At 53.2% G+C, this 12,397-nt stretch overlaps 4 protein-coding genes across 4 annotated transcripts; 2 read left to right on the top strand and 2 right to left on the bottom strand.

Moving 5' to 3' along the window:
* Window positions 1–534: 534 nt before the first annotated feature.
* Window positions 535–1,974, top strand: Z519_04551 (uncharacterized protein; the record flags this gene model as incomplete). The annotated part of the gene is made up of 5 exons (XM_016762297.1): window positions 535–600; window positions 715–796; window positions 882–952; window positions 1,047–1,632; window positions 1,703–1,974. The coding sequence occupies 5 exons, from the start codon at window positions 535–537 to the stop codon at window positions 1,972–1,974; spliced, it is 1,077 nt and encodes a 358-aa protein (XP_016621244.1).
* Window positions 1,975–3,141: 1,167 nt separating this feature from the next.
* Window positions 3,142–4,857, top strand: Z519_04550 (uncharacterized protein; the record flags this gene model as incomplete). Its single annotated transcript, XM_016762296.1, has 1 exon — window positions 3,142–4,857. The coding sequence occupies one exon, from the start codon at window positions 3,142–3,144 to the stop codon at window positions 4,855–4,857; it is 1,716 nt and encodes a 571-aa protein (XP_016621243.1).
* Window positions 4,858–5,685: 828 nt separating this feature from the next.
* On the bottom strand, window positions 5,686–7,357 carry Z519_04549 (uncharacterized protein; the record flags this gene model as incomplete). The annotated part of the gene is made up of 2 exons (XM_016762295.1): window positions 5,686–7,249; window positions 7,320–7,357. 2 exons carry the CDS (start codon window positions 7,355–7,357, stop codon window positions 5,686–5,688), a joined length of 1,602 nt encoding a protein of 533 aa, XP_016621242.1.
* A 471-nt stretch (window positions 7,358–7,828) lies between these two features.
* On the bottom strand, window positions 7,829–8,856 carry Z519_04548 (uncharacterized protein; the record flags this gene model as incomplete). Its single annotated transcript, XM_016762294.1, has 2 exons — window positions 7,829–8,650; window positions 8,737–8,856. The coding sequence occupies 2 exons, from the start codon at window positions 8,854–8,856 to the stop codon at window positions 7,829–7,831; spliced, it is 942 nt and encodes a 313-aa protein (XP_016621241.1).
* Window positions 8,857–12,397: the final 3,541 nt, after the last annotated feature.

Genomic DNA, 12,397 nt, shown 5'->3' with positions numbered 1-12,397 from the left:
GCATCAAAAATACAGAGTAATGAGATAATGCCATTCTCTAGAGGCTGTCTTGGTACACGTGCCATTGTACCGCGGCATTTTCGATCATACGACAGAGCCAAGAAAACCAAGCAAGGCAGGCCGTACAAGGCGAAACGCATCTTCCTCACCCTAGGATTGAAATATAATTGGAGAATGGTTTTCTTTGTTTTCGTCGGCGAGTAATACGGAGTGCCAACAGGTGTGATAGGTTCAAACCCCCACAGCAAGTTGGCACCTCATTGCCGAGAGACCGGGGGACCGTATCGAACTACAGATCAACTCAACTCAACCTAACTTAGGTCAGTTCTCTCGCTCAGCCGCTGAACGGACAGTGGAATTTCCCTCAACGTCTCTGTTCAGAAACAAAGAGTATATGATCTAACTGACCCTTGAGCGAGCGGGTCGATCGTATTCTTGTCGCTGACTGCAGCTCTTGAAGAGTTCACCTGGCCTAGCATCTCCCCAACCCTGGTACAGCAACAAAACCGAGTCGTAAGAAAAGAACAAAGGAAGATGTCTGGCAAAGAGATTCCAAAGACGATGCTGGCGTGGCAGAAGCACTTCGGCAGTACGAAACCGGTACGTCCATGTTTACATCTGACGGTGCTGGGACAGACATGTCCCCACCCCGTGCTGTTCCCCTCGGGGTTTTCATGAACATGCAGTACTTGTATCGGATATGTGTTAAGGCAGAAAAACGGACAGATTCGCGTCGAGGTGCCCGTGCCCGTCCCCCCAGAGGATGGCCTGCTGATCAAAATCCACGCGGCGGGAGGTGAGGAAAAGACCTGCCTCTTCAAGAGACACATTAAATGGGGGATACAGAGGCTCAGATGGAATGTGCTGACGGCGTTCTTTAGTATGCCACAGCGATTTCGCCTTGTTAAATATGGAAGTGAAACCGGGCCATTATCTTGATAAATACACGCTGGTAAGATACCCTTTTGCAGCATGATGGGAGGGTCTGCAAGTTCCTCTCCCTATCCTCTCTCAACACTCGGGTATTGAATTGAGATTCTGCCAAGGGCCACGAAGGTTGTGGCGAAGTTGTGTCGGTCGGACCAAAGGTTACGAAATCCAAACCTGGCGACATGGTGTCTGTTCTGTCGGTGCCCGGCTGCGGCAGTTCGACCTGTCGAGAATGTTCTGGCGGAGTGCCGCAGATCTGTGCCGCCGGCGAACACTATGGGATTGGACATGACGGCTCCTTTGCTCCGTATATTGCCGTCCGAGAACGGGCTGCAGTCCACCTCCCCGCGGGCATCAGTGCAGCTGCCGGCGCTGTTGCGACCGATGCGTGCCTGACAGCCTATCAAGCCGTCGTGACCAGGGCCAAGGTCAAGCACGGGGACACGGTCTTGCTGTATGGGCTAGGCGGGCTGGGCTTCAACGCCTTGCAGATAATCTTGGACATTGGCGCAAGGGTCATCATTGTGGACAAGAGGCAGGAGGTGTTGGATGAAGCAGTCAAGTTCGGGGTCAAGAGCGAGGACGTGGTGCCCGTTGGAACCGCAAGTGTGAGCGAATGGGTTGCGCAGAGGGGGCTAGTGGTGGACACTGCAATCGATTTTGTCGGAGTGCCAGAGACATTCAGGACGGCCATCGAGAGCGGTAAGTCTAGCTGGAGGCCCAAAGGCCTTCCCTTGTCGTCGCAGTCAGCCACTGATCAAATCACCTTCAGTCCGCATGGCAGGAACAGTCGTCCTGGTGGGATTGCTTCAGCCCGAGCTGACATTGCCCTCGATGATTGCGGTGCGCAAGCGACTCGATATTCTCTGCAGTTACGGGGGCACGGTCGAAGATCTCGTCGCGTGTTTGGTCCTGATTGGGCAAGGCGTGATCAAGCCCCAAGTGGTGACAGGGAGCATGGCCGACTTTCCCAGCGTCCTGGAGGATCTGCACGCTGGGAAAATCCAAAGCAGAATCGCCCTCATTCCAGAAGATATGCTGTGAACCGAGCGAAACTGCGGTGTCACGGACCTAACTCTGGGCAATGGCAGTCAGGTTACCCAAGAATATTATGGAAAAGAGCTAATAGCTCTCCTAGTTCCTGAACGCGATGGCATCTCGTGTGTATAGATCTCTTTGCTGAGAAATGTCCAGTGCCTTTTGTCAGAGGGTCGTTGTCGAAACCCGGGGTACTGTAGTTACCATCAATACCACCCGTCCGTCCTGTGTCGTCGTGGCAGTGCGTGGCATCCAAGCCACAGATTCCTCAACCGTATGATCGATTGAACATTTCTAGATCCTGGGCGTACCGGCAGATTTTCTGGGCGATGCGTACGTCTCCGTCTTTGACCTGTAAAATCGACCAGATTACTCTGCGTGATTTCGAGTCCCGTCATTGATGACGCGACCTGTGAGGGGTTCCTATTGTTAATGGTGACGAAGTATGTAAGATCAAGAGAACGTCTGCTCAAGTTGAGGTTACGACGCCAGATCCCGTGGAAAGTAAGAAACGGTTGATTGGAAGGGCCCAATCACACTGGAGTTGGGCGTTTCCGCCGGCTAGCCGGCTTTCATCCCAAGGAGAGAAGTTTCTTCTGTTCTTGTCCTGTGGACCTGCGATGCCTTGGGAACCCCCCTAACAGTCGCTGGTCAAGGTAAATGATGTTGCGGACGGATCGTCGCAAAGATGAAAAGCGGCCGTGCAATCGGCAAAGTGTCGCAAGACAAGAAGTCGCACCAAGAAAGCCCAAGCCCACGTGCCTAAGCTTGACACTGGAATTGGCTCCTCTGGTGCTCCGCTCGCGTCAGAATTTCTTTCCGCCCAGAGTGCCCAGGATGGAGATCTGGTCAAGAGCGGGCGAGGCGGGCACTTGGCACAGCGGACAGTCTTGGCAATGTCTGTCGGGGTTAGGGTCATGGACTGCTGATTCGTATCAATCACAGACGTAGGATGGGCTTTCCGTGTTTGCAGTGGAGGCAGGAAGGGCCACTGATCGTGGAATACCTCTACCTTGTAGTATTGCTTTTGCCTTTCGGTGATCATCTTTGGAGACGCAATACAAATAGTGGACAGTCGCGCTCCGATGCAGCTCCTTCTTGTCAAATACTCGAAACCCTCCAGACAGGTACATTGCCTCTTGACAGTACCTATATCACTTCCAGTCAGTAGCAATGGCACCTCCAGTCACCGCCAGATATGACTGGATCCTCGCCATCACAACCATTGCCTTTGTCTTCAGCTCTTTCGGTAATGGAGCCAACGATGTCGCCAACAGCTATGCAACCTCCGTGGCAGCCCGAACCCTTACCATGCCACAAGTCGGTTTCCTCTCCATGATCACCGAATTCGTCGGTGCTGTCGGTCTCGGTGCTCGCGTCACTAGCACGATCAAGAATGGTATCATCAGTATCAGCCGTTTCGAAGGTCGTCCCGGTGTGTTGATGTTGGCCATGGGCTGTGCTGAAGTCGGTAGCGCCACGTGGTTGATGGTTGCTACCGGTCTAGGATTCCCTGTTTCAACCACTCAAACAGTCGTCGGTGCCCTGATTGGTGTCGGCTTTGCTTCCGACTCGTCCATTAAATGGGCCTGGGAAAAAGGCAGCGTGTCGCAAGTTGCAGCTTCCTGGGCCATTGCACCTTTGATTTCCGCGGGATTTTCTGCCTTGCTTTTTGGTATTGTCAAGTACAGCGTGCTCGAGCAAAAAGAGTCTTTCAAGTGGGCGATGAGACTTATTCCCTATTACTTCGCCACCACCGCAGCCATCCTCGCTCTTTTCATCGTCGTCGAAGCCCCGACGGCTCCTTCCTTGGAGGAATTCGGCGCCGGAAAGGCCGTGGGTATCATCCTCGGAGTGTGGGCTGGGGTCCTTCTTATCGCCTATGTCTTCTTCATGCCCTATTTCGAGCGCCGCCTCATCAAAGAAGACGCTCGCGTCAAATTTTACCACGTTCCCCTCGGTCCTCTCCTCCGCAAGGACAACCCTCCATTATATTTTCCGGGCAAGGAAGACGGCAAATATGTGATTGACTATTACGAGGATCCATATGCCGAGACAGACTCGAATTCTGAGACGACGACGAACGAGAAGCACGTTTCGGATGGTAAGGCAGAACCGATTCCCTTTGACGATACCTCTGGATTGGAGAAAGGTCAGCCCACGCCCACTGGGACCGAAGGTCTTGTTGTTCGCAAGAGACCCCTCACACCCCATGAGCGATTTCTTGATCCCGTCCGTCATCTCAGCTGGGCAAATCCACAGCGCTGGTGGGGATATGCAAAGTTCGCCCTTTTACAAGGTGTCACTCGTGACTGCGTTACTCACGATTCGGCCAAGCTGCGCGAAGTTCACGCCAAAGCCCACAAATACGATGTCCGAGTTGAGCATTTGTGGACCTACTGTCAAGTGGCCTCAGCTATGTTGATGTCTATTGCCCATGGTAGCAATGACGTTGCCAATGCTGTTGGACCTTGGGCAGCAACTTACCAAACCTACAAAGCCGGTGAAGTTGACACCCAATCTGACACACCAGTTTGGTTCTTGGTGATTGCTGGGTTCCTTCTAGGTGCCGGATTTTGGTTCTATGGATACCACATCATACGAGCCCTTGGAAACAAGATCACGCAAATGTCACCGACTCGAGGATTCAGTGTTGAACTCGGCGCCGCCATTACAGTCCTGCTTGCATCTCGACTCGGACTTCCGGTCAGTACAACCCAATGTCTGACTGGTTCTACCATGGGCGTTGCGCTCATGAACTATGACCTTGGGGCTGTAAACTGGAGGCAGTTAGTCTTCATCTTCTGCGGATGGGTATTGACCTTGCCTTGCGCTGGATTGCTATCTGGACTATTGTGTGTGATGGCTCTTAATGCACCTTCTTTCTAAAGCTTGAAGCAAGGATAAGAGGTGCTACATTGTTGACTTGGTAGCTGTTGCAATCCTACTGGGATTGGTGACTTGGTTGATGGAGAGAGAGAGGATAGGAAATGGGGGATGGGGAGGGAGAAAGAGTGAACACGTGGTTAGGGGAATTGGAGCTCGGGAGGGTGGATGTGCACTTCGGCTGCTAGTACGGTGGATTAACTACCGCGAAGTACAAATATTTAGTATGCACTTCGCCTCTAAATTGGTGCAGAGATCCCCTTCAATTCTCTCTTGAAAGACCCTCTCAAATGTCTCCCTCGGAGTCTCTGGATTGAAGCCAAACAGGCCGAAGTCGAGCGCTCAACACATTGTCAAGGGAATGCAAGGGAACTTTAAGTACCTTGCAAAACCAACTCAGTCACCACTCATTCATCGACGCACTCCCGAGGCCACGGACGACACCGTGCACGTCGCCGAGAGAAGACCAATTCAGACTACGAGCTGGTTGCATTGCAGATTTTGACGAGTCCGTGAGTGTAAGTACCAATGAGAGGCTGTTGGCGGGCGAAGCTTGCGGAAGATTGCCAAGGAGATACATAGTGTGCCTGCTCTCCGAGCTTCCAAATGCGTTACGGAGAACAAATTGGATGCTGAAGTTCAAGACCTCTTTTGCAGGGTTGAAAACGCCCATCTGATGAAAAAGCAAAAGCACGGCTTGACCAAGGAGAAAATCGAAGACGTAAATTATCATTTGACTCCCCGTCGTCACGCTTGCTAATGTCACAAAAACTCACCACAAAACAAAGAATCAGGCAAATGTTCCAACTCGGCTTTCATTGCGCCTTTCCTTCAACCGAAATTCTTTTCGATCTTCTTGATCCACTTCCCAACGCCCTTCTCGATCTTCTCCGTGTGAGACGGCTTAGGTTGTGAGCCTGAGCTCTTTGGCGGTTTATGATGATGCGAGTGGTGCTCCGCCTCAGTCGGTCGGTAGACTTGAGAGTGAATGTCATAAGTTCCGGCAGCGGGCTGAGGTTGTTGTGGCTGCCCATAATTGTAGCTCGAATACCCTCCAAGGGGGGGAGCAGGGGCCGGAGCTTGGCTGCCGGCGGCCAGGTAGTCCGGGTACTGCGGCTGGACATGTTGGAGTGGTTTATGGGGCAGCCCGTTGATAGACTGGTAGAACTGTGTGCCCGGTGTTTGCACGTTCTGTTGGCCGAAGATGTGGGCGTTTGGATCCTGTCCATGGGGAGCATATGTCTGAGCAGCTGTTGAAATCGACGGGTGACGGCTGCTGTCGGAGCCGGCCGCACTAGTCGGTGGCGGGCCGAAATTCGTTGATACAGATGCCCGCGGAGAGGTCTGGAGTGGCGTCGAAGCTGCGTGCGGTCCAAAAGATTGCGACACCGTTGCCGTTGCTTGAGGACCAAAAGATGGCACAGGAGAGGTAGTGCTGGCATGTGGTCCAAACGATGGCTGCGGTGCGGCGCCGTAGTGTCCATACGCACTGGGCGGCGCAGCTTGGGAGCCGACGAAAGCTTGAGGTGGCTGCTGGGGAACGTAGGGGTTGTCATGTCTTGCTGCCGCAGCAAGCCCAGTCCCGTCACTAGCGTCGACCGGAGGAGGGGTATCCTCTCTATGGGCGATAGGTTCTGGCGCCGCTGGTGCTGCTGGGTTGTACGCGAGGGGGGTATAGTCTGTGGCGGGTTGTGGATCTTTAGTTGAGGGCCTTCCGCCAACGCTGGCAGTGACTGAGATTGGTGATGCCGATGCTGCTTGAGAGTGCGGAGGAGCCTGAGAGGTGGCTGGAGGCGGGGGAGCAGGAGGCAACTGAACGGGATGGGTGTGTTGGATTGATGGAGAGTCATGTTGCTGCTGCTTGTATGCTGGATCGGATATAGCCACATTCTCCAGGTTCTGCACCACCGGGCTGACCATGTCATGGTGATCCGACTCCTCATGCGCATCATCATCAATGTCCAATTGTCGCGGTTGCAGCAGCCTCTTGAAAATGTCCATGATCAACTTGGAATCACCCTGATTCCAGAAATAAGCATCAATGGTGTGAATTCTGTATTTGGAGGTTCCTGGATCTCGGGGATCCGAGCTGGCGAGACGCCATTCATCTGGGTCTCTTCCTGAACGGGGAGACGAAGGAGAAGTCGCCGCCGCATTGTCTCCGTCAACAACGAGCGTCACTCTCGTCGGAAATCTGTGAGAATTGATCACCTTGACTCCATCAAGGAAGCCGTTAAAAGCAGTCTGATCAGGAGTGCCGGGGTTGATCGCGGCCTCTATGCGACTTGTCTGTCTCGTGGAATTGTAGTAGACGTAGAAGTAGGAGGCTTTGTCGAAGCGATGGAGGGCTGGCCGGGGTGAGGGAGCCGTGAAGTAAGAGTGGAGGTCGACATATCTGAGGAACAGAATCAGCGTCAGACTGTGGTCGAGGGATAGTCACGGGCGTAGTGCTGCCCCTTACTTACACCGTAGCCAGCGTCTCTTCGCCCGGAAATGGTGGCATAATGGACGTAGTCGACCTTTCAGGGTTAGTGGGTGGTCGGTCAAGTTTGGTCGGGCGGCGTAGTAGCGAAGTGCTGTGAAGTCTCAAATATCAGCAGAGAAGCATTGCACTGTCTTGAGCGAAGGCTTATTCATGAGCCGAATTGCTATTAAATGACATCTTCATCATAAGCTTGAGTTGAGGTGGTTGACAAGAATGTGAAAGTCTGCAGGGCGGGCGGTTATTCGAATGTGACGCGTGGCTGAGATGGAAGTTGGAGTTTGTGATCATCAGGTGTGGCTGAGCTGGATGCCTTTTTTGGGAGGCGGCGGCTGTCTTGTGGTCGGTCAGCCACACATGACGTCGCCAGGCTCTGGGAACATCCAGCAGACATGGCAAGAAGCAATTTCCAGGGATATAACAGCAAAGACAACAAGTCTTCTCTCATGGGCTGTGTACAAGGGGACGTCTGTCAAGGCGTGAGGCATTAATCTATCCACGCATGGCTATCACCACCGACAACCAGCCGTCCGCATAGCAGCCCCATCTGGCCAGCTCCTCAAGATGAGCACTCATGGGAAGTGAGGCCCCATGTAGAAGCGGTGTGGCTAGAATCGGCGTCCTTCGAGATGGAAACAGGCTGGGCACAAGCTGATGCAAGGCCGTCCCCAACGTCTGAGGCTGTCCTGCGGTGACACTTCGCACTGCTGCAGGCAAGGTCTGGTTACCGACAGCTGCGACGGTGGGTGGGATGTGCGACTGCAGCACTTTGATTTGCGCTTTGCTCGGGTCTTGGTCTGGTGCAGAAGGTAAATACAGTCGCAAAGGGATATGTCTCATCTGGCCCGGTGTTGGTACCAAAGAGCCGTGGATTCTCGCAAAGGTGGGCAAATCATTGTCCTGGGTCGAGGTCCACAGGGCCTTGCTCTCCTGAGCCGACAAAGTCATGATGGGTTTCGCCGTGCCAGACCTCACAAAGTCTGCCTCTTTGACGGAATTGATGAAAGAGTCATGCAGAACGACGGGGCTTGCATCTGGCAGCATTGGCTTGTCCGGGTCAGGGGTGAAATGCAACGTTAGCTTGAATGGTAGAGGGTCGGAAGACGATGGATCTGGTCGGGCATCTTGGGTCGACCCCACGTAGACATCGTAGAGCAGCCCTAGCGGGAGATGCCATTTCAAGGGAACATTGTCATAAGTAAAATAGCCGGCATAAGGTGATATTGTCTCGGGATCGGCGATTAATGAAGGCGAGAAGAAGGCGTGAAGGCGTGGAAGGAGGAGTGGAAGATACGACAAACGAGGAAAAGCAATCTACAACAACAGCGGGTGTCAGTGTGATGATGGCTTCTACATTTCCAGGGGGCCCTTGTGTTCACTGGTGCACAACGAGGACTCACCAGGTAAGGGTCGGCGCCGTCAAAGGTACGACATTCTGAAGCGGCTAGTCGAATCTCCAGAGGCAGTCGAGCTTGCCAGACGATGCGCTGGAGGGATTGCAAAGCCTCGTCCTGGGCCATGATTGTTCTCACTTCTGAAGCGTGATGGTGCGGTGTAGCCTGTATAGGTGGGTAGTTTCGGATAATGTCGCTAGCTTGAGTGCCACATGCAGGAGGAATTGGCGAGCGGAGAGGAAGCGGAACGTCCTGCGCATCTCATCCGAAAGAGCCTTTTCCGCTTCAACGTCGGACACTGGTGTTGGCAGGGAGAGCTCTTTGAAACAGACGGAGATGGATCGACCGGCAGTTACTAGGTAATGAGTTAATGAAACGGAAGGCCGGAGCTGCGTTGTGGCCAGCCCACTTTGCGAGCTAGGCTCCAGCAAGGCTCCAAGCAGCGGGTTGAAGATGCTGTGGACAAGGCGATCCGACTCCGCTTCATCTGGCCTTTGTTCCACTGGTGTTCGAATAAGCGAGCGACACAACGCAGCACAGGCGACTTACATACTCCTTTTGCTGTGCATCCATGTTGACCATTTAATTAGAAGAGGAAGATAAACGGATATCGTTATCAACAAGAAACCTAAGGGGCTTCGTTGATTTAGGAGGTTCCAGGGGTTTCAGATTCCGGTAGGGCTGACCGGAGAGTCACAGTGGTCCCAAGGCCATTTCCATGTCGTGGTGGCTACAACAACAACAACAACAGGACAACATAATAATAGTAGTGAACGATCATTACTCCGTACGTAATACAACACACGCCCAAGCTCCCAAAAAAGCACCCGTCCCGACTGCAGCTAGAAAGATATCACCATCTAGCGTCAAGGGAGCTCCTTTCGCTCAAATTGCGAAATAGGCTTCTACCATAATAGAAGGTAATTCTAGATGGTTGGCTTGTCAGTTCACCAAAGCTACGGGGTCCTCGTAGACGGATGACACACTCCCAACCGCGCGGCTGGCTTGGGCTTGGGCTTGGGACAACGGAAGTTGACTCGTCAATGCGTGTTGACTGGGCGTGGCACCAACCGGCTATTCCCCTGCAGAAATCGCAGCATCTGGGACAACCCGACTTGTCGGGATACCCTGATTTCAATCTCGTTGGATGGTAACACAGCAGCGCGGAACAGGAATACAGTGGAGCATCCCGTTTCCTCGAGCTGCCAAGTCACCTTCTCGTCTCGGTGTTTGGGGAACTCGGTCCGTACTGCCAGAACTCGACGCTGGCTGGCGAAAAGAAAAACTAGGCCCAGGACAAGGGCTCGGGTTTCAAGGTCCAATACTGTCAGAATGGTGTTTAAACTTTGTGATTTGCATCGTTATCGTTACCGCAAAAGCCAGGAAGGTGCGGTACGGTGTCGACAAGTCATAGCACGAATAGAAGATCAGTTAGGCGTTGGGTTAGTTTAGGGCTGACGATAGCTCTGCATCTTTGCTGAGAAATTGGCGGGGATCCGTCACCTTGTCCGGCTGCTGCAAAGTCTCCTTCTGTTGGAGATAGGAACAACGACTGAAGGGCATGATGAGCACCCGGCCGCATCCTACCCAGTGTACAAGGTGAGCGCATGCGCATATACACGTATGTTTGTGGTTGGCTGGTGAAAAGCCACACTGATCACGCATAATCGAACGAGTCATATTTTTGAACAGGGGTTCTCCTCTCCCAGAGCCCCAAGAAGGCTGTATTTGACCAAGTCGGGTTGCAGGTCCAGCAGTCTAGGTAACTAGGAGTCTGTTGTCCAATGACTAGCTCTTCCAATTTGCGGGGGTATCGGTGGCCAGGCTCAATAGGTAATAGGTCTAGATGGGTCGTGGCTCTCGTATTCGTTGTTTCTTTCTCTCCTAGGCAAGTATTCGGTAGGCTTGTTGCAACGCTGCGCAGGTCTTTGCGTCAGAGATCCTGCTGGGTCTTTGCTCTTCCGTCTTCCGCGCCATCAAAGAGGGGGGAACAAGGGAAGAAAGAAAAGGAAAAAGAAAAATTGAAAATGAGGATCATTCGCTGGCCGTGCGCTGATTCGAGAGGTTTCGCCTGCCGTAAAAAAGGAGTCTCGCAGCTCTTTAGGAGCAATGAGGCAGTGCTTGAGGTAAGGGGGCGGCTTTTCTTTCATTGCATGCGTGTTGGAATGGAATACGACACAATATTTTCTTTTTCTGTTTTGTTTCCCGTGTGGTGGGGCCCCTTTATTGTTCGTTGTGCCCTCATTCGCCTGCCCTTCTATTGCATATGCGGACAGATGGTTTTCTCAGGCTCGAGGTGATGATGGGGGCGTGACAGGTTGCCGCAGATGGAGGAAGACTAAAATTTGGTAAAATGTGGAGGTAAGCCTGGAGACTGGAGACTGGAGCCTGGAGCCTGGAGCCTGGCAGCACTGAATGGTGGTACCAGGCAGCGTTCAGACCTCAAGTGTTAAGTGGAGGGTTCGGTAGGAAGGTGGATGGCAACCCAGGGGAGTCAGAGTCAGCTCCTACGGGAGCTTGTTGCAGCGCCGCTTGGGCTGTCAACTTTGGTTATGCCTTGGTTCCCCGTACCAATTATAATTTCGCTTTAGGAGGGGCTTAGCTAAAACAAGGCTCGTGCCATGTTCGCGCCGTGGTGGGCAACGGAGAGAGCCAGTGAGCATGCACGGGCGGCACCTCCTAGGCACTTACCTACAAGTAGGTAGCTCGGTGGGTAGGGCCCTACCTAGAGGCGAGCGGAGTTCGCTAAGCTGCTAGCTGCTAAGGTGCTAAGCTAACCAAACTGGAAGCTCGGAGACGTCTTCCATCTCGCTGGCCGTAATGTCTGGGTAGGCAAGGAGGAGCTGCTACTCTGAAATTTCTGTTGTCCTCTGTCATCTGATTCCCCCCGTGAAGCGCACATTACCCGTCTCTCCTCCCGTCTCGTCTCGCTTTTTGGTGTGGAAACGTCACCCTCCGGCCTTGTTCAGTTTCTTTCCGGCGTACGGAGCACCACTACCATTGTACAGTAGGTACCCAGTAGTTCCTCTTTTCCACTTGGGCCACTGGAACAAGCCCGTTCCTTCCGTATCCATCACCGATCTCCCCGTAGCCTTGGCCCTTGCCTACTTGGCAGGTAGAATCGAAATCCTTGGGTTTGGCCACGCGAGACCTTGGTGAGCTCTGCGCGACCGGTGGTGACGTCGAGAAGCTGTTCTCTTCGCTAAAAACTCAGTCTATTTTCCGCTCAGATCAGATCGACAAGTTGGGTGCTATTGGTGCTAGGCAAGGTCACGGTGGACATGGACACGGGTCTGCTCTCTCCCCTTCGAAGAGCCTGCCGGAAGCTAACATGCAAGGAGCACCCTTCCTTCAACCTACCTTACGAGGACGCAGTCCATAGCTCAAAACCGTGCATGGGCCTAAATCCAAGCCCCCAGAAGTACGGCCCCCGTTTCGCCAAAGCTACTGAGTAGGGAGTCGAGTTGAAACCATGGGCATGGAAAAGAGTGAAGCGTGGCCTACCTACCGAGTACCTAGCCAAATGAGCCGCCCGAACCCGCTAATGAGAAGAGTTGCAGGTGCCAGGGAGCTGGGGCCCCTGGGGGCTAATGAGGGACAAGCTTGAATCACGACTTTGCAGCTACCATGCAACCCTGAGAGCCTGGTACACCCTGGCCAGCCGCGG

This window comes from Cladophialophora bantiana (assembly GCF_000835475.1).
Source record: "Cladophialophora bantiana CBS 173.52 unplaced genomic scaffold supercont1.6, whole genome shotgun sequence".
Classification (NCBI taxonomy): domain Eukaryota; kingdom Fungi; phylum Ascomycota; class Eurotiomycetes; order Chaetothyriales; family Herpotrichiellaceae; genus Cladophialophora; species Cladophialophora bantiana.
Note: the sequence above shows the minus strand (reverse complement) of the source record. Positions and strands in the feature narration are given on the sequence as shown.